This window comes from Mycteria americana, chromosome 4 (assembly GCF_035582795.1).
Source record: "Mycteria americana isolate JAX WOST 10 ecotype Jacksonville Zoo and Gardens chromosome 4, USCA_MyAme_1.0, whole genome shotgun sequence".
Classification (NCBI taxonomy): domain Eukaryota; kingdom Metazoa; phylum Chordata; class Aves; order Ciconiiformes; family Ciconiidae; genus Mycteria; species Mycteria americana.
Window position 1 is genome coordinate 152854 of NC_134368.1, and position 22653 is coordinate 175506.

General features: G+C 64.4%; 1 protein-coding gene and 1 pseudogene across 7 annotated transcripts; both read left to right on the forward strand.

The window, feature by feature from the left end:
- Positions 1 to 28: 28 nt before the first annotated feature.
- Positions 29 to 1358, forward strand: LOC142408700 (uncharacterized; annotated as a pseudogene).
- LOXL3 (lysyl oxidase like 3) lies at positions 715 to 21489 on the forward strand. Of its 7 annotated transcripts, none has more exons than XM_075499332.1 (16): positions 715 to 966; positions 9145 to 9466; positions 10159 to 10322; positions 11536 to 11747; positions 14997 to 15056; positions 15315 to 15534; positions 15842 to 16022; positions 16358 to 16512; positions 17409 to 17582; positions 17725 to 17880; positions 18135 to 18297; positions 18714 to 18957; positions 19508 to 19623; positions 19783 to 19919; positions 20432 to 20543; positions 20815 to 21489. In XM_075499332.1, the coding sequence occupies exons 2-16, from the start codon at positions 9157 to 9159 to the stop codon at positions 20886 to 20888; spliced, it is 2478 nt and encodes an 825-aa protein (XP_075355447.1). In that variant the 5' UTR covers positions 715 to 966; positions 9145 to 9156; the 3' UTR covers positions 20889 to 21489. The 7 variants fall into 7 exon arrangements, with proteins under 7 accessions (XP_075355447.1, XP_075355442.1, XP_075355443.1 ...); XM_075499333.1 differs by lacking the exon at positions 715 to 966 and adding an exon at positions 973 to 1122; XM_075499327.1 differs by lacking the exon at positions 14997 to 15056 and having other exon boundaries at positions 819 to 966.
- The last annotated feature ends 1164 nt before the right edge of the window (positions 21490 to 22653 follow it).

The window sequence follows — 22653 nt, forward strand, 5'->3', positions numbered from 1 at the left end:
GGGGCTGGGCAGACCACAACCCTGCAGGATGGGGCTCTCCTGTGGGATGGGACCCCCGGGCCTCCCCTGTGGTCATGGCTGCCTGGTGGGTCTGGGGGCTGCTGTACGTCCAGGACAGGCAGGATGGCCAAGGAGGGGATGTCTCTCCAGCTAATCTGCTGCAGCCTCTGGAAAAGTGCTGGGAGGGAGGGGTGGAAGGAGCAAACCGTCACTGAAGGTTTCTCTTCTGCACCCTCCAGAGCTGGCTGCCCCCCGGCCCCAGGGGTGAGGAGGAGGAGGTTGGGGCAGGGGTGGCCAAGAGACCGGGAACGGAGGGGACTCAGGCAGCCCTGCCCTTCTCTGCGCCTGTGCCCCCTCTGGCTTGCCGTGCCCGGAGAGCTGCTCCGAACGGTGGCAGCAGCCCCATCCCTGTACCCAGAGCTGCCGTGAGTCACCCAGGCTGGACGGGGAGCTCGGAGCTCCCAGGCTGGTGGGACCCAGCGCCCACGGCCACGTGGGTGGGAGCAAGGCTCAAGGACCCTCCACGGGCGGGCGGGGACGGCTGGGCTGTCCGGAGCAAGGCCCGGGGCTGCCCCCTCGCAGGTGGCAGCCCCCCCCCGTGGCCCCCGGAGCGGCCCCGGAGCGGCGGGGCAGCCCCCGAGGCTCCGTCCCAGGGGGCCGGTGCCGGCCCTAGAGCGGAGCCCAGACGGGGCGGGGGCCCCGGTGGGGCCGGCCCCATCCCGGGGCGGTGGGCCGGGGGCGCGGGGCCCGTCCTCGCCGTACCGGCTGCGGGGCCGGGCCGGGGCCGCTCGGCCCGGCCCCGGACACTTGGGCACGGCGCGGGGCGGGCCGGGGCGGAGAGGGGCGGCACGGCACGGCACGGCACGGCCCGGCCCGGCTCGGCTTGGCTCGGCTCGGCCCCGCCGGCACTCGGCTGGACGCTCTCGCTCGGCGGTGCCGGAGCCGCGCAGCCCGCGGGGACGAGAGGTACCGCCCGGGGCAGCCGAGCGGGACCGGCCCGGCGCCGGCGGGGAGCGCGGCTCGGACCGGCGCGGCACCGGCCCGGGAGCGGCGGGGCTGGGTGCGCCGAGCCGTGCCCGGCATCCGCGGAGCCCGTCTGGCCGCGTCGGGACGCGGGCGGGGGTGCGTATGGGGGCGGCCGTGTGCGGGCGCGGGCGCCGGGGCTGTCGGGCGGGGGTGCCGCGGCGGGGCTGCCGCCGCGTGGGGCTGGGGGGCTGCGCCGCGCGGGTGCGTGGGGCCGCGGGCGGCAGCGCGGGGCTGAGGGTGCCTCGGGGCGGGCGCGGCGCGGAGCGGAGCCGGGTGCGAGGGGGCTGGGTGTCTCATGTGCGGCGGTCGTGCAGCCACCGCCGCGGGGGTAGGGACGGGGTGCGTGGGGCCGCGCCGTGCGGGGGCTGTGTGAGTGTGCCGGCGCGCCGGTTTCACTGCCCCAAACGCCTGGTTGTCAGAGCGTGTCTGTGCCGTGTCTGTGGGGTGCTGGCGGCACGGGCTCTGGCTTTCCGTGGTTGTAGGGAGGGTGCCCGGTGTTTGCTGCAGAAAGCTTGCTTTGTGCGCTCTGCCGGCAGCAGGGTGGATGGGGAGTTGTGTAATGCCGTTAGCTGTGCCGCGTGTCCCTGTGTGGCAGGGTGAGAGGGTGTGGGCAGTGCAGGCAGCGTGCGTCTCCCACGTGCTCGATGGAAAGGGGCGCCCAGCAGACCCAGCAGGTTTGTGGGGTGCCGCGTCGGGCTGTGCAGCCACACCGCATCCCCCAGCGTGCTGTGTGCGGGCTTCTGAAGGCTTGTTTGCTGAGCTGTGGTTTACAAAGGCCACTGGAGGCTCAGGATTTCCATGAAGATGGAATTTGCTGTAGCCCTTGGAAGAGAGGATGGATGAAGGGATGTGAGGCGTGAGGGCTAGGGGAGCTGGGGGGGCATTCTCTCTTTGCTGCTGGCCCCACATCTTCCCAGCTGCTCTCCAGAGGAGCAGGCAGGCAGCTGAGCAGGTCACCTATTTCCCAGTAGCTCCAAGCAGGCTGCCTCTCTGCTCCAGGGTGCCTGGGCCCCCCCAACCCATCGCCTGCCCCTCAGCCTGTCTGGGCTGTCGAGACCATGTGGCTGATGGCTGCAGTGTCTGCACATTCCTCTGGGGTCTTTCCTTCCCGCCTGCAGCTGGTTCCTCCCAAGGCTGCCCCTCTAGAGCTCAGGGGAGCCCAGAGCAGAGCAGGCAAGCCCCTGGCAGAGCTGAGGGCCCTGCTGTGTCCTGGGGAAACTGGGTGGTGTTAGGAACTGCAAAGAGCTGTACTGTGACCTGCCCTGGCTTAGAGGGTGACAGCAGGACAGGGGGACATCAGGTAGCCCAATGGGGCTGGACCCAGAGTCAGCAGGGGAAGGGAAGCGCAGTCCTGGCGTGCACGCAGTGCTGTGCCCTAGCTGACACCCCAGACAACCCCGGGAGCCAGGGTGTGCTGTCCACAGCAGTGTCCCTGTCATTGCCAGGGATGGGGGCATGCAGCAGGATGGCATGGACAGGCACCCTGCCTTCTGAGAGGTGAGGGACAGTGAGCTCCTAGCCAGCGGGAGGTGGGTGGTGTTGGGAGGCGTCACCAAGCCTGTCAGGGTGGCCAGGCTCCTGTGGTGGCCCTGGGCTGCTCCCCCGTGCTTCTGGGACCAGTTCAGCTGCGGAGCCCTGCTGCCCTCCAGACCCTGGCTGTGCTCACCCCAGAGCTCCGATCCCATGGGGTCGCTGCAGGCAGGGAGCCGGCTGGTCCTGGCCCGAGCAGGGTGGGGGTGTCGGGGCTCCCTCAGCTCGTGCACACACACTCTGGGCACGCCAGGGCTGCCGGGAAGCAGGAAGAGCGAAGCAGGCCCATCCAGGCAGCTGGGATTGCAAAAGGGCCAGCGCTGGGCTGTGTGTGTCGGGGCTCTGGGGAGAAGGGGAGGGATGGAGCCCAGAGCCTGAAGCCATGGGACCCACCAGACCTTCTCCTGCCCCTAGTGCTGGGGACGTGACCCCACGCTCTCAGGGATGTCCTGGTGTGGGCCTCGGCAGAGTGTGACGATGTCACCCCCTAACCTTCCCAAGGAAGGATAAACAGAGGGAGCTTCTTCCTCCTTGTGCTGGCAGGTTTCCCAGTTCTTCAGTCGCTTGTGCTGCTCTTCTCTGAGTCCTTCCAGTTGTCAGTGCCTGAGTTGCTCCATGTCCCTGTGCGTGTCTCCGAGGCCACTGGTGAGAGAGCAAGTTCCTACAGCGCCTGCCATGGCCTGGCCCTTCCCTGCTGCTGCGGCCTGGGATGTCATCCTCATGCCGCAAGGATGCCCTGTGCTTGGCTGCCCTAACACACGCTGATCAAACGTGCCAACTTGCCAGGGCCCCTGGTTCATCAGGAGCTGCCCCTTCCCAAGGTCTGTTTGCCATTCACCAGGGTTTCGCTGGGGCGGACCGCTGTCCCTTTGAGTGCCCGGTGGGTGCCGAATGGCACATCAGATTTGAACAGTCCTTGGGAGCCAGCAGCCCGCCCCCGGGCTCTGGGCACCCCTTGTGGGCACCGCTCACCCCTGCTGGCACAGCTGAGCCTCTCCGGGAGGTCCAGCCCCTGTGCAAGACGCAGTCAGGGAAGCGGAGCGATGATGGGGGCAGCGCCTGGCCGGGAGGGCTGCAGGCCCTGCCAGGGTGGTTCTGTCCTGGGCGGGCACAGGAGCCCCCATCGTCCACTGGGACAGGTAGAGCCGGTGGGGCTGGCGTGGGAGCAGGTCGAGCAGTGCCCTGCGTCCTGCTGCTGCGCAGGGCTGCCCTCTGCACCAAAGGGTCCCTTGCGCCTGTGCCAGCCTCGGCAGCGTGGGTCCAAGGCCAGGGGAGTGCAGGGAGCTCTGGGGTTTCAGCTGTGCAGGGTTCTTGGATGCCCTGCCACCAGCACCAGCTGCGCCACGGGCCGGGAGGTGGCTCGGGGCCCTGCATGCACCCGGCCAGGACATTCCTGAGGTTTCCTGGGCAGGAGCGAGGACCTGGGCTGCTCTCCGGCTCCCATGCCCAGCATTTGTTCAGGGCCAGCCCGTCTTCCTGAGCCTTTCCACTTGCAGCGTGAGTGCTGCTGTGCGTCTGAGCCCGCTCACGCGCCGGGGCAGGCACGTTCAGCACGGCACAGCACAGGCTGGCTGGCGGCTCTGGCAGGAGCCCCAGTCCAAGAGGAGACTGTCCCTGGCTGGAGCAGGCAGCTGGCAGCAGGACGGCCGGGGCGCTGGGGCAGGCAAGGCCGGGCAGGACTGTGCCCAGCTCCTGTCCAAGATGTGCGGCAGCAGCAGCCAGGGGACATGCCTGGACACCCCATCCCTGTCCCAGGCGATTCCCGGCCCCTTGCCCTTCCCACAGGTGCTGGCTGGCCATGCCCAGGCTGTCTGCACCTCTGCCTTTTGCCAGGGGATGTGTGTGGTTCCTGCAGATTCCTGGTCCCCTGAAAGCGCCAGCGCTCACGTCCTCCCACTGTACTACTAGTGGCACCAGCTGTCCCGTGTGCCAATAGGGTGGCAGCTGTCGCCCTTGTGGGACCCTTGCTCTCAGCAGGAATGGCCTGCAGAGGCTGGGCAAAGGGGTGTGCCTTCCCCTGACCAGAGGTGGGAAGGAGATGGGAAATCCCTCTTGGGACTCTTTGCTGCGTGATGGAGGGACCCCCCCAACTTGTCTGTCCCAGCCAAAGAGCCCCAGCCCTGGCACAGATCTTGTGCCCTCCTGCTGTGCCAGCCAGCAGGACCGGGGTCCCTTAAGGCTGTCTCAGGGCTGGCCCTCCAGCTGGAGGGAAGGGGCCCCAGGCTCAAACTGGCAGATGCTGTGCATGGATCGGCCCCATCTACCAGCCTGCAAAGCTGTGCTGCAGCTCCCTGGCATGGCCCCACCGCGGCTGGGGGTGGGCTCCCCGTCCAGGAGCAGCAGGCAGGACCAGGAGCAAAGCCTGCCAGCAGAGCGGGGAAGTCGGGCGGCGTCACATGGCTGGAGAAGAGCAAATGCACTGCTTGCATTTCAGAAAATGGAAAAAGTGATCTGGACAATGAGAGCCCTGTTAGCCTGACCTCCCTGCCACATGGACTCAGCATGTTCAGAGAGGGAGATAGTACAGAAATGGGGAAACAGCTCCTGCCGTGCCCTAGGGAGCTCACACCGCTAGCCCAACAGCTATCCTAGGTTGGGTGTGGGAAGTGCTGTTGGCCCGTGCAGACCTCAACAGGACATTTCACTGGGAAATTCCGAGACGAGTGACAGGAGCTGAGGACAGGCTGAGCTGTGAGGGCAGAGGAAGCACAGTGGGGATGGGGGACACTGGAGCCTGAGCAGAGGAAAGCCATGACCCGGGAGAAGAGTGCTGAGGGTGGAAGCAAGCTGGGGTTAATGCAGAAATGGATGGCAGAAGTTTGAGCAGGTTCAGAAGCAACTGAAAGACTGAGGAAGAGAAATCCACAGCGAGCTTTTAAATACGGAGGCTGAGGTAGCTGAGCTGGGGGTGACAGAGCAGGGCATCAGTGGGACATCACTGCCCTGTCCCAGGACACCTCCTGCCGCTGCTGTAGGGGTTGGGGTCCTGGGCTGGGGGATGTTTGTCATGGCCTCACACAGCTGTACGACTCTCGCCCTGACCACCACGGTGTCAGGACCTGGAGGCCCTCCCTGCATCAGCTCTTCTGGCTGCATCCCGTGCCCAGCTGGACGTGGGACCAGGTGCTCATCTGGCAGGGCTGCGAGACAGCAGGCACACGTGGGGCTGCCCCATGTTGCTGCAGGGCTGGGGCTGAGACCTCGCATCAAGCCAAGCGGTCTCACTGACGCTGGTAATTTCAGTGATCCTGTTCAGATTGAGCATACCAGATCCTGGAGGTCACACTGCTGGGGCTCGGTGGGGACTGGGGCTTGGTGCTTTGCCACACAGCACTCTCTCAGGTGCCGTGTTCTGGTCTCTGGTCCTACATACTTTGTTCCAAAATGCATGGGCTTAAATTTTCCTTGTAGACAAGGATATAGGCTACATGATACCGTTTTACCAGGCTGTCCAGGTCTGTCCCCATCACAGTTCTCCCCACTCCCCCCCATTTCTGTCTTTGCAGACTGTATCAGGAGAGGACTTTTTTCCTCCTCTAGGCATGGTTTTGCTTTGAAAAGCATGTGATGCTCACCACAAAGCCCACTGAATGGTGACTTCCCTGTTGTAACCACATTTTAGTTCCAGCAGGCGACCAGTTTTAATCCACTTAGTAGAAGGTGCACTGATTTTGTTGAGTGCTAATTATTCATTAAAAGGTGGTGCAAGATGAATTGAATGCCTTGCAGTCTCAGCCTGTTATATCAACACAGTTACTCCAATTAACCAAACCTGTGATCTCATAAAAGGTCACACCAGCTTTCTGACATGGGCTATTTTTGCAGAACTGTGGAGATTGGCATTAATTGTGCTGCTGTCCTTTAGCATTGCATTGACCCTGTTGCAAAACAGCCTGGAGCCATCATCTTGCTCGTTCAGTGCAAGTGCTGGTGAAGCTTTAGTCCTTACTCGCTTGCAGCTTTCACAGTCTCCCAAGGTGTGTTACAGTTAGCACCGAGAGGGCCCAAACTTTTGTGTCATGTGCAAAGTGATATAGCTCTGAGGATTTATAATGCTTCATTTGGGCAGGGGGGATGTCCCCTCGGTGACCAATGGGCAGAATAAGAAGTGTTTTATTACTGCTGTGAGGTGGTAAACTCATGCCCTCGCTGCTTTCCAGACAGAGCGGAGATGCGGATGGAGCGTTCCTGCCCTGCCTGCCCCTGGCAAGCCCAGAGTCCCCCTTCCCTGAGCCACTGGGCTCAGGGATGGAGTGGCCCTTTGTGCCCGCCCTCCTCTTTCTCCTGCCATAACAGGCTGATTAAAAGGTTCAGCAAAGCATTTCCCTGCTGCCTGCCCGCAAATATGCTTCCTGCTGGGCTTTGTTTTGTTCTCGCAGTGCCAAAGCAGGCAGCTGAGGTGTGGGGAGCCTGAAGCCAGCTCCCACCAACCAGGGCTTGCGGGCTGCCTTGAGCCAGGGCGCATTCCTTCCTGCTGCTGTGTCTCCATCTGCAGTGTCCCCCATGCCCCAGGCTGTGATGGAGGAGAGAGCTGGACCTGGCACTGGTGTGATTACTCCAAGGGGGTTGGTGTGCTTCCCACCATGATGTCTCGCATTGGCCTGGACCGGTGTTGTTGGTCCTTGTTACCCCTCACCCTCTCTCCCTGAGCATCCCTGCGAGCACCAGGTGCTCATCCCAAGGAACTCGCTGCTCTTGGTGGCACCTCTGAAGTGGCGCATGCCCGAAGTGGTAGGCAGGCAGCAGGGCTGGGCCGCTCCAGGGATTTTTGTTGGTGCGACGGACAAGGAAAAGGGGCTGTCTCTGGGCGCTGTCCCGGTTCGTCCTTGCCTTGGGTCCAGGAGGCATTCCCAGAGGCTGGAGGGGTGACCTGGCCTCCATCGTCTGGAAAAGCGAACAGAGCAGGAAGGGGGCCGATTCCTGCTAGCAGAGCCTCTGCGGAAACCCTGCCCCAGGGGCTGGCAGGGCGGTGGGTAGGCCATGCCAACCCCCAGCCCTGCGCTGGCGGCCAGGCTGACGGCGAGGCCCCGGAGAGGCTGTGCTCTCTGAGGGGGGCCCCTTCGCCCTGTGAGGACCCCCTCCTTCCCAGAGCCGCTGCAGGGACCCTGCTGTCACCCCACAAGTGCCAAGGGGCCAGGAGCAAAGGGGCAACATGCGGACAGGCCTTAGTCCAGGGAAAGGGGCTCCTACAGCACAGCACCTAAGGAGCAGCCACCGTCCCTGACGATGCCCCGATACACCCTTGCAATCCCACCAAACTGGCATGTAGGCAGCAAGCTGTGAGAGAGCGGCCATGAAGGCTTGCAGGGAAGCGTGCTGGCTAAGGAAGCGTACTGGCACCATGGGGAGGGTCTGCGAGAAGGGTTCCTGCAGCACAGCCCCACGCTGGGAGCACACACGGGGTTTGCATTTGTTTTCCTTCCTCTGTAACCCTGTAGTTAAACACTGGAGTTTTAAATCACCCCTACTTGTGGGTAAGCCAAACCTTATTCTTTTGAACGTTGCCTAATGACAAGCACAATCTGTGTGAGTGCAGTGTGCAGGATCTGCTCTCGGGGAGGGGGGTGTAGGGCGCAGAGACATATTACTGGTGGCCTGTCCCGGGGGGGCTCCCAGGTTTGGGGGGGTGTGCTTCCCCGCCTGTGGAAGGGACTGGCTGGAAGGGTGACGTGAGGCTGCGGTGGTGGGAGACAGGCAGGTCGCGGTGCCAGCGGTGCTGAGTGAGCATTGGAGCTTTGCCGTCGAAAGCACCGCGAGCCCAGCCTGGAGCAGGGCTGACGCTGCCCATGCAGAAATGCTGTTCCTGGGCTGCCGCAGCACCTGCGGGGTTAAAGTGGTCCCTGAAGGGTAAATGGGAATGGTGCAGGCATAAATGGGAATGGGAAGGCGGTTCACAGAGAAGTGTTTTCACCATTGTTTGCCGATGAGGCCGGTGCAGGAATACCACATCTCCCTCAGGTATTTGGGGAGCCACAGATGTTATTGGAGGGCTGGAGAAATGCCGCACAGAGAGGAATGTGAAAGGCTCCAGCTGCCTTGCTCCTTGCAGTGGGCAGGAGCATGGGCTGGCAGCCCCTCACAGCCAGCAGCCGTTGCTCTGCTCGTGGTAGATCAAGCTCCTGGATGGTCCGGCCGGGCTTTCCTCGGGCCCTGGTCCTGTTCCAGCTCCCTCTGCCCTGGCAGCCGATCCCCCTCCTTTCCAGCTGACTCTCCTGGGGGTGACGCACGCCCCTTTGCCTGTCTGCCGTCGCTGCCCTTCGGCGCAGGAGATGCGACCCAGTGGTGCAGTGGGATTTCGGTAGCAGCCATTCACAGAGGGGTGCAAGGTGCCAGGGAGGCGCCGGACAGAGCCCTGGCCGATGGCAGCCCCGGGGGTGCAGGACTGGTGTGGGACACTGCATGCAGGAGGCACCGGGTGTGCAGCAAGAACAGGGTGGCTCTGGCCGGGACAAGATGCATGGGCCTGCTGGTGCTGAGCAGAGCTGCATGTGAGCAAGGGGCTTAACCAGCACAGGTCTGGATCGGGAGAGCTGGTGTTTCGGCACAGCTAGTCCATCCCACATACCCTGATCCTTTCTGCCCTTGCAGAGCCAAGCCGCCATGGGAAGCTGTGGCACGTGGGCATGGCAGGAGCTGCTGGTGCTGCTGAGCAGCGTGTGGCTGTGGGTGGGCAGCACCCAGCCCACCCCCCCGGGCCCCACACACACCCCCGGACCCCAGCTGAAGTTTCGCCTGGGTGGCTACCCACGCAAGCACAACGAGGGCCGTGTCGAGGTCTTCTACAATGATGAGTGGGGCACCATCTGTGACGACGACTTCACGCTGGCCAACGCGCATGTGCTGTGCCGGCACCTCGGCTTTGTGGCTGCCACTGGCTGGGCCCACAGCGCCAAGTACGGCAAAGGCATCGGTAAGAGAGGGGCGGTGGGCACAGCCCCCCATACTGCATGGGCTGGGGCCAGCCTGGCTGTGGCTGTGCATCAGCCTGCAGCCATGGGGTGATGTGCGTGCCACAGCAGGTTTGCATGCACTGGTGGGGGTGTGGGGGAAGGCAGGTCTTGTGTTTGCTGAGCGCCCAGCAGTGTGTGTGTGCATGTGTGTGTGCATGTGCGCATGTACGCACGTGCAGAGTGGGCTGGGAAACTCTGCGTGTTTGTGTGTGAGTGGCTGTGCGTGTATCCAGGGCATAGGGTGGTTGCAGGCATGCACTACAGCAGTGGGGCTGTGCGTGCCCCTGGGTGGTGTAGGGGGCCTGCAGGTCCGGGCTGGTGTGGGCATAAGGCGCAGAGGTGTAGCGGGTTGTGCTGCAGGTGAGATGCTGTGCAGACCCCAGGGCGCACGTTACATGGGGGCTTTATGTCTGGCAGAGCAGCCCCTTGGGGAGGTGGAAAATCCCCATCTGCAGATCCCCCCCTCAGGGCTTTACTCTTGGCATTTCGCCGGCCTCAGCTTTCTGCCGAGGGAGGGCTGCCCCCAGCCCAACATCCACACTCCTGCTGTACACCTGCGTGGTGCCGGCCGTGCTCCACAGGCACCTTCCCTGCTCCCAGGGGATGCTGCATGGGCTTGGCCCCCCCTCACCCCGGCCCTGGTGTTTGGCAGGGCGGATCTGGCTGGACAACGTGAATTGTGCCGGAGGTGAGAAGAGCATTGGAGACTGCAAACATCGGGGCTGGGGCAACAGCGACTGCAGCCATGAGGAAGATGCGGGTGTCATCTGCAAGGACGAGCGCATCCCAGGCTTCAAGGACTCCAACATCATCGAGGTGAGGAAGCTGCTGGCCAGGGTGGGCAGCCAGTTCTGCCCAGGATCCCACAGAGCCAGCTGCCAGGAGCCCTGCCGTGGGGCAACCCTGCCGTGGGGCAGCCCAGCCTGGCCTCAGTCCTCCCTGAATAGTTAGGAGGCAGCTTCCCCACCGCATACTGGCAGGCTCCCATGTGCAGCACCAGGGCACTCTGTCGGTGCCTTCCCTCAGCCCTAGCACACGGGCTGTCCCCATCTGCCCATGAAGAGGGGAGCGTGCTACCCCACTGCCTTGGCTTCCTGGACCTGCAGTGCCCCTGAGTCGCGTGAGCACCTATTTCCCTGGGGTGCACCCAGCCCAGCCTGGCTCTGGGGCCGTAGGGAGCAGTCGGCACTGCGGCAGGCCACCCTGCAGCAGGCACATCCCTCCCCTGCCCTGCATGGGAATGCGGTGCTGCCACGGCCTCCCCCGCAGCCGCTTCCCTCAGCAGCTTCTCCGGGCCAGGGGGTCTGTCTCACACCTCTGCAGCCTGTTTTCTTCTTTATCCTGCCTGCCGGGGACCCTCAGTCCCAGACCTGCTCCTCCACGCCACACTCCTCTGGCACACTTGGCCTCTCCCTCTCGTTCTCTCTCTCCCCTCCAGGCTCTCTGTTTCTCAGACCAGCTCTCATGGCTGCCCTTGTCTTCCCAGCTGTGGCCCCTGTCCACGCCAGCCACAGTGCCTGTGGAGGATGAGGCTGTGCTCAGAATGTGGCTTGGCTGTGGGGACATGGCACAACTCTGGGCACGGGACGGCAGGTCTCCTGCGAGGCAAGCGGGGCTGGGGCCATGTCCTGCAGGATGTGCTCAGTGTCCCGGAACCCCCTGCTGCCATCCTGCTCTGGGTGGGTGCCTGGGTATGGGGCTGTCTGGGCACCCTCCCTCTGGGTGCAGGGTCCCGAGGTGATGGGACGGCAGCGCTGGCTCTCCTGGCTGTGCTCCCAGGAGATGCACCTGAGGAGCCAGGGGGATGTGGGGCACTGGCTGCACAGGATGGGGTTAGGTCTTTGGCCACCCAGGGCCATCGGATGTGGCCTGCAGGGATGCAGGACCTGGCCGTCCCTGTTCCCCACCTGGGACTGGGGACCCCATCTCCTGCGGGTGCCTGCATCCTCGGGGCATCCCTGGGAAGGGGCTGGCAGGGAGCCGGGGCGGCAGAGTGCAGTGCAAGCCTGGGCTGACCTGTGCCCTGCAGACCGAGCAGAACCACGTGGAGGAGGTCCGCCTGCGGCCGGTGGTGTCCGGGGCCCGGAGGCAGCTGCCGGTGACAGAGGGCATCGTGGAGGTGCGCTACAAGGATGGCTGGGCACAGATCTGCGACGAGGGCTGGAACAGCCAGAACAGCCGTGTTGTCTGTGGCATGATGGGCTTCCCTGCTGAGAAGAAGGTGAACAGGAACTTCTACAAGTGAGTGAGGCGAGCAGGGAGCCCGCTGGGCTGGGGTGTCGGAGCAGAGCTGGGGGCACGGGGCTGGGGCAGGGCTGGGGGCAGTGCCAGGGACACGGGGCAGTGCTGGGAGGACAGCAGGGGGCCATGCTGTTGGGCACTGTGGCTCCCCAGCATCCCTCCCATCCCTGTTGCTCACCAGTCCTAGCCCCAGCTGGCCATATGGGCGCTCGCTAACCAAGCCAGGGGGCTGTGGCGTGGCTGGGGGGCCATGGCTGCCCACCTGCCCCATGCACTACTGCAGAGGCCGCTCCAAGAGGGCAGCTTTTGCTCACTGGCAGTGGTGCACCTCCACAATTCCCTCTGGCACGGAGTGCGGGGGTCTCCGTGCCGAGGGGAGGCTTGTGGCCAAGCCAGGCAGGGATGCTCCAGCAGCACCGTGGCCCAAGCAAGGGGCCCAGGGGCGTGGGCACGGACACGCTGCCCATGGCGTGGTGCCCAGCGTGGTGCCTGGCGCTGCACGTGCCCCTGACCGGGCAGCCGTGGTGTTGCTCCTGCAGGCGGTTGAAGCGTGCAGCCAGGACGAAGGGCCGGAGCCCGAGGCCAGGCAGCAGGTAAGGGGCCAGGGCGCCCCATCTGCTGAGCCCTTGGCAGAGCTGGGCTGTCCGGCCCTGCCGGTCTCTGCCGTCGGAATGGATCCTGGCGCAAATGGATCCGGATGGAGCAGACCGAGGGCCCGGGCTGTGCTGGGCAGGCAGGACAAACCCCACCCTGGTGGGACCTGCCTGTGCGCACCGGGGTCCCCCATCCCCCACGAGAGACAATCCTTCTCCCAGGCTGGCCGTGCCCCAGGCAGAGCAGCCCCCATCCTGCGCACCAGGCAGGAGTCCTGGCACAGGGGTCAGGGTCTGCAGCACAGACCCATTGTGGGCAGGATCCCCTGGGAGGCACAGAGAGGGCTGCGGTGTCCTGTGCTGCAGCCCCATGGGGACCAGGAGGCCTCGGAGTGGAGCCATCTCTCCTGGCGGATAGGGAGGGAGAGCTGTGGAAATGGGCTGCTTTCTGCAGAAAGCAGCAGTGGGGAAGCTGGAAAGGCTGCATGCCCCTCCATTCCCCGCAGGGTGTGCTGTCAGGGTGGGCTGGCGTGGGCATGAGAGCACTTGCTCAGCAGCGCTAGCAGTGCTGGGCACCGGTGTGATGGGCACAGTGTGGCAGGTCTTGTCATGAGTGCTGCATCTGCTTGGGATCTCTTGCACCCTCTGCCCACTCACTCTTGCCGCCCACTCACTCTTGCCACCTTTCTGCCAGTCCCAAGGGATAGTCTCGCTGCCCTTTCCCTCTGTCCCTGAACCCTGCTGCCAGATTTAGTGGTGGGTGCAGCGAGCCAGAGCCCATCCTCTCTGGGCTATGGCATGGCACCTCTCGCCTGAGCCCAATGCTGAACAGAGACGTTGCTCTGCCCCCAGCACATGACCTTGCTCTGGTCCCACCGCCTTACCTGGTGCCGAAGGTGCCCAACACTCTGGACCCATCCTGAGCTCTTCATCGTGACACTTCCCAGCTTTGTGTCCCCAACAGGCATCCTCGCCAGCTTCTGCAGCCATGCCTGTGCTGGTGATGGAAATCCAGATGGGGTCAGCCTGTGGGATCTCCTCAAACCCCCACCCACAGGTTCTGCTCACTGCAACATGTTGTTACTTGGTTTGGTGCTCACTGCCCCTTTTCCAATGAGTGGGTATTTCCCCTGCAGCACTGGGTGAAATGTTGTGTGAAGTCCATGAAGCTGCGGTCTGCTCCCTTCCCTCTGCCTGGAGCAGGAGCCGTCTCCTGAAAGCCGCACGCTGATTTGCTGGGGCTGATCAATTTGGGGCTGCACGGCTGTAGTCATACATGGGGTCACAGGCTAATCCAGGCTGGAAGAGACCTCGGGGATTCCTGGTCCAACCCCCTGCATGGAGCAGGGCCAGCTGTGGGTCAGCCCAGGACTTCATCCAGTTGGCTTTTGAAAACCTCTGAGGATGGAGATCCCACAGCCTCGTGGCCTCTGCTCCAGTGCTGAACGGCCCTCATGGGGAAAAAGTTTTCCTTACACAGAGTCTGAACCTCGCATTGCCAGTCAGGCCTGGTTTCTCTCGTCCTCTTCCCTCCCACGGCTGCAAGAGCTGGGCTCTGGCTCCCTGACAGCCCCTTGCAGGTGCAGGTCAGCTGCTGCCAGAGCCCCCTGAAGCCATCTCAGCCACCGGCTGGAGCAGCCCCGCGCCCCCGTCTCTCCTCCAGCCCCAACTGTCTCGGTGGCCGTCCCCAGAACTCGCACTGCGTAGCCAATGTCTTTCTTGTACTGCGGACCCAGAACGGGGTGGAGGATCGAGATGTGGTTTCATGAGTGCAAATGGGCGCTGATGTCCTCTGTCCAGCCATTTGAATCCCGGTTCCTGGCAGTCCCGTGCCGTGTCCTGGGTCTCGCTGGGCTGTGCGGGCTGACACAAACTTGCTGCCAGCCAGTGGGGTCAGTTGTCAGGCTTGGTTTTGCGTTGTCCCTGGGCAGGGTGTTAGTCCCCTGCCCTGTTTTGGGGCACTCCACTCTTCACTCCTTGTGGTCCCTGGGGTTTTGGCCCTGCTCGGCATCTTCCTCCCCGAGTGAAGCAAAGCGTTTGAGTGTGTTGGGACCATACCTATGTCACATGTGCGTCAGGCTCCAGGCAGCCTCCTCTTCCCTGCACCACTCAGTGTGCGCTCAGGGAGCTCCCCTCGCTGACAGTGGGTCCCTGCAAGCCTGCAGCGAGTCTCACCGTGCCCGTGGCACTGGGGAGAGCACCCACCGCCTGCACTGCTTGCTTGGTGCTGTGCTTGCTGGGTGTCCTGCTCCCCTTGGAGCATGGTGCAGTGATGTTGTCTGGTGTCTGGACGAGGACATGGGCACACCTCACTTTACCCAACAGATCAAATCATTGCTGGTGGTGTTTGATCTTCTGCTGTGTGACAAGGCAGCACAGGATGTTGCTGCATCCGGCACAGTTTCCTGGTGGGATGTGGGCAGGAAACTGCATCATTGCTGTGGAGGGCAGTTGTGTCACATTGCTGGCAGCAGATGATGCCATTGTACCCATGCGTGACATGAAGGGGACGTGCATGAGTCTCCCTGGGAGGCCAGTGTGCCCAGTTCAGTCTCCAGTGAAAGCTGGGGCAGGCTATGCTCCCTGTGTCACTGCAGCTGGTGGAGGTGACAGCCTGAGGCCCCGGGCTCCTTGACGGTTGTTTTCTGTTTTCCAGGCTGGCCTCCAAATCTCAGCCTAAACAAAACCGCAGAGAGGACATAGGGTCCAAGAAGAGGTAAATGGCTCCAGTGGAGAGCCTGAGTGCCAGGAGTCCCGCTCAGGGCCACCGGAGCTGTGCGTGTCCCCGTGCTGCCGGGGATGTGGGGCAGGCAGCCGGCGAGGGGTGGGCGCCCTGCAGGCACAGCGCGTCTCTCCCTGGGGGACAGTGCAAGGAGCACGGACAGCGACTGCAGCGGCAGGCAGGATGGCCATCGACACCTCCGCCGCCGGCTGGCCATGCCGGTTGTGTCTCAGGGCTCCTCTCTCCTTGCAGGCTCTTCACGGAGCGGCAGCAGCTCAACTACCGCCTGCACTCTGTGTCCTGCACGGGGACGGAGGTGCACCTCTCCATGTGCACCTTTGAGTTCTACCAGAGCAACGCCTCAGCCGCCTGCGGGGCCGGCATGCCTGCCGTCGTCAGCTGCGTGCCTGGGCCCCTCTTCGCCACAGGCAATGCCCACAAGAAGAAGCAGCGCCAACAGCAGCAGGGCCAGGTGAGCTCCACAGGGAGGGGGCCGAGTCCTGCGGTGGCCCACAGCTGGCCGCTGCAGGGCTCTGTCCCCTGGGATGCACCTGAGAGCGAGTGTGCGGGTCCCTGGGTGACCAACTCATGGAGCAGGAGGTGGGGACGGTGTTCTGTCCCTGCACATCCCAGGAGTCACGGCCAGCAACCTCTGTGCTGCACCGTGTTGCACCACACCATGCCATGCCACACTCTGCTGCACTGTGGTGCACCATGCCATTCAGCACCGTGCCATACCGTGCTGTCCCATACCATGCCCTGACCCCACTCCCCTGCAGCCGCGGATCCGGCTGAAGGGTGGCGCGAAGGTCGGCGAGGGCCGCGTCGAGGTGCTCAAGAGCAGCGAGTGGGGCACGATATGTGACGACCGCTGGAACCTGCTGTCAGCCAGTGTGGTGTGCCGCGAGCTAGGCTTCGGCAGTGCCAAGGAGGCCCTCACCGGGGCACGCATGGGTCAAGGTGAGGGTGCTGGGGTGGAGGGGCTAGGCATCGCCCTCCTGGGCCTGCAGATGAGGCACTTGTCTGGGCGCAAGGCTCTGCTGGGCTGGGGGGAGCCACGGCCGGGCTTGTCCGGTGGGCGCCTGTCTGCCGGTTGCACACGGTGCAGGGCTTGCCCTGAGCATCCCCAGAGGACCGCGGCCACTTGGCCGTGCTGCCCTGGGCAGCAGCCGTGGGGGCCAGGAGTGCACTGGGCTCCCTCGGTGCACACCAAGGAGCGAGGGCAGCCATGAGGACAGGATGGCCGTGGCCGTCCCTGTGTCACTGGGCCCTGAGCCCCGCTGTCCCCCTGGCAGGTATGGGGCCCATCCACATGAACGAGGTGCAGTGCCTTGGTACCGAGAAGTCCCTTTGGAGCTGCCCCTTCAAGAACATCACGCAGGAAGACTGCAAGCACACGGAGGACGCGGCCGTCCGCTGCAACATCCCCTACATGGGCTACGAGAACCTGGTGCGCACCATGGGGGGCTGCCAGCATCTGCGGGGCCACGGTGCCTGGTGGCTCCCAGCATCGGGGCCCCCGGATGCGGGGGAGGGGGAGGGGGAGGGCCCCAGTGGGGGAGGGCCCACAGGACCTGCTGTAGGATGGCCCATCACCTCTCCTCCTCTGCACCCCATTGCACCCCACACATTTCTCCCTGGTCTGAGGCAAGGGCTGCCCTGGGGGGCTTGGGGATTTTGTGGGTGGGAGTCCCAAGCTGCCCCTGTGAGGAGAGGGGTGGAAGGGAGGCCATGGGGGACTCTGGGCGCCCTGTGGTGCCCCGCTGTGTGGGTTGGTGTGGGGCAGCTGCTCCCTGCTGCTCTCCCTGCTGCCAGCCCATGCCAGCTCCCAAGCAGAAGCACCAGAAAAAATATTGCTGTGGGCCAACCAAGAGATATTTTTTTTTACTGATGATGAAATGAGCAAATGGAGCTGCGCGTTCCTGTTTGCCCTGGCCTGTCATTTCATCCACTTTGGGCTTTTTAATCATTTTTAACTCTGTCATACCTGTCATTTCTGAAATGAGAATGCCATTTCAAAATGAATCATTTGCTTGTTTTGGTGAGACAGTTCCCAAACTCACAAGCAATTTCTTGGCCCCAAACCCACCATTTTTGGTGAGTTCCCTGCTGACCAAAGCTGTGCCTGGCTCCGCTCAGCTCCTGGCCGCCACCTCCCCGTGTGCCCCGAAGCCCCCGGCCCAGGGCCCATCCGGGTGCCGCAGCACAGCCCTGGCTGTGCCGGGAACGGGGCTGCTGCAGCCGCTGTGGGATGGGGGCTGGGCAGGACCATCCTGTGGGACGCAGCCCCAGCAGCAGGAGCATCACTTGTGATGATGATGGTGCTGCCACTGCCTCTCTCCGCAGATTCGGCTGAGCGGGGGCCGGAGCCGCTTCGAGGGGCGGGTCGAGGTGGCGGTGGGGGCTGGTGACGGGGACCAGCACCACTGGGGTCTGGTCTGCGGCGAAGGCTGGGGTACGCTGGAGGCGATGGTGGCCTGTCGCCAGCTGGGTCTGGGATTCGCTAACCACGGCTTACAAGTAGGTGCCAGCGCCAGCTTGGCCAGAGCAGCGAGCCTCCACCACCACTGCTCCAGGGGGACGGGGACAGGGACAGGACGGGATGGGGTGGGAGGTGGCATGGCACGGGGTGCCTGCTCACGGCCCCAGGGCTTCCCCGCAGATCCGCCTAGCCAGCGGGAGGACGGTGTTTGAGGGCCGCGTGGAGGTGAAGCGAGGCAGTAAGTGGGGCACAGTGTGCAGCGATGGCTGGACCACCAAGGAGGCGATGGTGGCCTGTCGCCAGCTCGGCCTTGGCTACTCCCTGCATGCAGTGACGGTAGGTGCCGGCAGGGAGGCCCCTGGTGACACCCCGGCAAGCACAGGCACCGGCGCTTCCCTGACGGCTGTGGGGGTATATGGGGGCAAAGGGATGTGGCAGCTCTGTGTGGTGGGATGGGACCCTTGTGGGCAGCCTGGGTACATGGGCAGGGCTGTGCCATGGCTGGGTGGTGGCTGCAGCCTGGGCATGCACGAGCCAGCTTACCCACAGCAGCCAGCCCTGCCACCCAGGCTGTCTCGCCCCCTCCCCAGGAGACATGGTACTGGGACACCAGCAATGTGACAGAGATGGTGCTGAGTGGGGTGAAGTGCGCCGGCCATGAGATGTCCCTGAGCCACTGCCAGCACCACGGCACCAGCCTGAACTGCAGGAACACGGGCACGCGCTTTGCTGCAGGCGTCATCTGCTCCGAGAGTGAGCAGTGATGGGGTCTGCAAGTGGTGGGGTCTGCAGGTGGTGGGGTCTGCAGGTGGTGAGGTCTGTGGGCAGTGAGGTCTGTGGGCAGTGGGGGCTGTGGGCAGTGGGGGCTGTGGGCAGTGGGGCTGTGGGCAATGGGCTCTGTGGGTGATGGGGTCTGTGGGCAGTGGGGTCTGCAGGCAATGGTGCTGTGGGGCCAGGGGCTGCAGATAAAGAGGCTGTGAGCAATGGGACTGCGGGCAATGGTGTTTGCAGATGATGGGGCTGCAGGATCAGCCTGTGCCCAGCCGATGGGGAGGGCATGCGTTCCCCTGGCTGGCTCAGCCCTGCCCGCGCTGGGTGCTCGCCCTGTCCCTGCTGCCTGCCGAGCAGCGGGGCGGCCGACTGTCCCTGAGCAGCCGCCTGCTCCCCAGCTGCCTCCGACCTGCTGCTGCACGCCCCACTGGTGCAGGAGACAGCATACATCGAGGACCGGCCGCTGCACATGTTGTACTGTGCCGCCGAGGAGAACTGCCTCTCCAGCTCAGCACGCCTGGCCAACTGGCCCTACGGACACCGTCGCCTGCTCCGCTTCTCCTCCCAGATCCACAACAACGGCCGCGCCGACTTCCGCCCCAAGGCTGGCCGGCACTCCTGGGTCTGGCATGAGTGCCACCGGTGCGTGCACAGCACAGGCAGGGACAGACATGCAGGCAGGGAAACAGCCTGGGGTGGGGGGGGTCAGGTTGGGGAGAGGGTGATGGTGCTGCTGGGGTGGGCTGGGTGAGGGTGACGCCAGGTGAGGGTGGTGCTGGGTGAGGCACCGAGGCTGCGTGAGGCACCTTCTGCTGCCCAGTGTCCAGTTTTGCCTGCCTTGGCTCGGGGCTGTCCCTGGAAGAGCGGTGTTGGGGCTGGGGACCCCCGGGGGGCAGGGACGGGGCTGCAGGCTGTGCCCTGCAGCTGAGCCCCCCCGCTTGCCTGGGCCATCTGGCTGGGGACAGCCGTGTCCCCTCCCAGGGCAAGACTGAGCTCTGCCCAACCTCACAGCACTGCAGCCTCAGAGCAGGGGCTGTGGGGACTTTCCCCAACAGCGAGGGGCCGGGTGGGGGGCCTGCCACAGAGCAAGTCTCCTGTCTGCTCTGTGGGTCTCCTCTGCCCTGAGCAGCCCCTGAGCTCCCCAGTGTCCGGGCACTGGTGCAGCTGGGGTGCTGCGGGCTCCTTCTTGCAGGCACTACCACAGCATGGATATCTTCACACACTATGACATCCTGACCCCCAACGGCACCAAGGTGGCGGAGGGACACAAGGCCAGCTTCTGCCTTGAGGACACCGAGTGCGAGGAAGGTGGGTGCCGTGAGGCTTTGCAGCGCCGTCCCTGCCCATGTCCCTGCCATGGGGCTGCCCGTCCCCACCCACTGTGCACGCTGGGGCCAGGCAGGGGCAATGCGGGGGCTGTGCAGAGGGCTGTAGCAAGGCCAAGCCACGCTCTTTTTCTGCCCGCAGACGTGGCCAAGCGGTATGAATGTGCCAACTTTGGGGAGCAGGGCATCACTGTGGGCTGCTGGGACCTGTACCGGCACGACATTGACTGCCAGTGGATCGACATCACTGATGTCAAGCCAGGCAACTACATTCTGCAGGTGCTGCAGCTGAGCCGCCCCAAGCCCCTCTTGCAACTCTCCCACATGCACCCCCACCCTCTGCCCCTGCACACCCAGCGCTCCACGCGCCCCAGCCACCCGGCCCTCTCTTCCCTGCTCTCTGAGCAGGTTGGAGCACAGTGGGGCTGGCGGGGTGTGTGCTGGTGTGGGACAGTGCCTGTCCTCGTGCCCAGAGATGTGCAGGGCTCGTGTGGGAGCTGCTCAGGCACACGTCAGCCCAGGTTTTCCTGCTCTGAGCCACACTCCTCATGGGCACGTGGTGCACAGTGACAGGGCCACCCTGCCACAGCAGCAGCCACCGGCTACTTGGAGCCCTCAGCACATCCCGCTGCAGCTGGGGAGACAAGTCCTGCCGGGGCTGGGGTGCTGCGGGCCATACCGCAGGCAGCAGCTCTGCCGAGGCCGGGAGGGCCAAACTGACACGGTGTGGGGCTGCAGCACTGCTGGGTTTGGGGCAGGGGGCTGCGACCCTCACTGTCAGTGCCCCACAGGTCGTGATCAACCCCAACTTTGAGGTGGCAGAGAGCGACTTCACCAACAATGCCATGAAATGCAACTGCAAGTACGACGGGCACCGCATCTGGGTGCACAGCTGCCACATCGGTAACAGCCCTGGGATGCGGCACGAGGGGGCAAGGGCACATCGGGGCAGGGGGTGTCCTGGCAGGGGTGGCCCAGGAGGAAGGCAGTGAGGGGGCTGCAGTAAACAGTGGGGCTGGGGGCAGGCTGGGGGGCTTGTGGTGGGATGGCTGGGCTGGTGGGGGGAGGCAAGGGCTGGGGTCCAGGGGGCAGCTGCAGTGGGAACAGAGGCGCTGAGGGGGGACAGGCGACGTGCAGCGCCGGAGCCTACAGCTCTTGCCCTCTGCCCACCCAGGCGATGCGCTCAGCGAGGAGGCCAACAAGCGGTTTGAGCAGTACCCAGGTCAGCTCAACAACCAGATCTCGTAGGGCCCCAGCCCCTGGGGAGATGGGCATCTCCCTCCCTCACCCCGCACAGGTGGGAGGAAGCTGCTTGGGGGGCCAGCGGGGAGTCCTCATGCCTGGCACCGCCACCACCATGCCCTGCTGGGGACTGCCCAGGACTCTCACTGTCACCAGCTGCCCTCCCCCACCTCGGAGAGCTGGTGCTGGAGGCACTGCACACCCGCACCTCCCAGCCGGGGGCCACCAGCCCAACCACTGGCCAGAAGACTCTGTGCCCACATCCCCTGGGCTGCAGCACATGGGTACGGCCCAGGAGGTCCTCTGCTCCCAGTCCCTGCCGTCCCAGCTGCACCCCACCTCCTGCTCCCCCATCCTGCCCTGGTTCCTCTCACTCCCACAGCCCTCCCTGGGGCTCTGCCCTCAGCCAGCCCCAGGACCCACCGCCCACACAGGGACTCGCACCCCTGCGCAGCACCGGCTGAGCCCCAGGGAGCCCCTTGTCCCCTGGGGACAGTGTGGATGCCCCTGCCCTGGCAGCACTGCCTCCAGCTGCCCAGCAGCAGCTCCCACACCCATCTCTTCGTTGTAATTTTATTTTCTCTATAAAGTTGTCAGTTCTATTTCCCCAATGGCTGCTGGCTCTTCTCTGGGGTGGGACGAGGAGCCTGGCAGGACTGGGAGGCACAGCGTGGCTCACGCTGCAGGGCTGGCTGGCATACTCTGGCACAGAGCGTGGGAGCTGTCCCCCCTCCTGTCCCCTGCACCCACCTCCAATAGCCAGGTGGAGCAAGGAAGCTCCCCCCTGCCCCTGCAGCCCTGGCTGGGCAAGGACCATGCCCACACCAGTACCCCGGCAGCTGCCTGCACCACCCTCAGCCACTGCTGGGCTAGAGAGAGATGGCACCGGTCCTTCTGGGAGAAGCCCATGCAGGCGAGAGGAAGGGGCCAGCAGGAGCTCAAGCGTAGCTGCTCTGGCCTGAAGCAGCCCCACAGCACTGTGCTGGGGGGCCACCCTGGCGCAGCAGGGAGATGGTGGAGTGCTGGTTCCCCCACACCAGATGCAATGCAAATGTTATTGAGCAGAAATCCCACCATGGGGCTGTGACCCACGAGGACTGCAGTCTCGCAGCAGAGATGGGCTGCCTCGACTGGCATGGAGGGAGCAGAGCCCAGCACAGCCAGGAGCTGAGACACTTGGGGCAGAGAACGAGGACGTGACACGAGGGCAAAGGGAGGGACACCCCAGCTCCTGCAGCTCTCGCACCCCAGCCAGACACTCTGGTCCCATCTGCAGCGCAGAGAGGCAGCTTCAGCCACCTCCACATTGCTGGGGGACAGACCGCTCCTCCCTGCGCCTGGGGAAGAGGAGGAGAGAGGCAGCCAGCGGCTGGGCTGGGGCAGGCCCTGGCTCGAGGCAGTGGAAAGCACTGCGGTCAGCGCTGCCTGAGCAGCTATGCGAGAAACGCCGCCCGGCGTCTCAGCTATTTCCCCTGCGAGCAGCCGGCTGGGGCTTGCTGGGGGAGCAAATTCTTCTGGCAAGGCCAGGGCCGCCTGAAAGGAGGCCTGTTCTCCGGGGCAGGAGGAGCACACGGGGGGAGCAGCGGCTTGGAGCCACCCTTCGCCACAGCACCCCCAAGGAACTGTGCTTCTTTCATCTCCTAAAAATAACAGGCAGGGGCGAGGGCTCGGGAGCCCCGTCACGGGCAGGGCCTGGCTCGACACACGCATTCCTCTCGCCAGAGCAGGGCCGGACACAGCCCGAGCAGGGCCGGACACGGCCCCTCAAGGC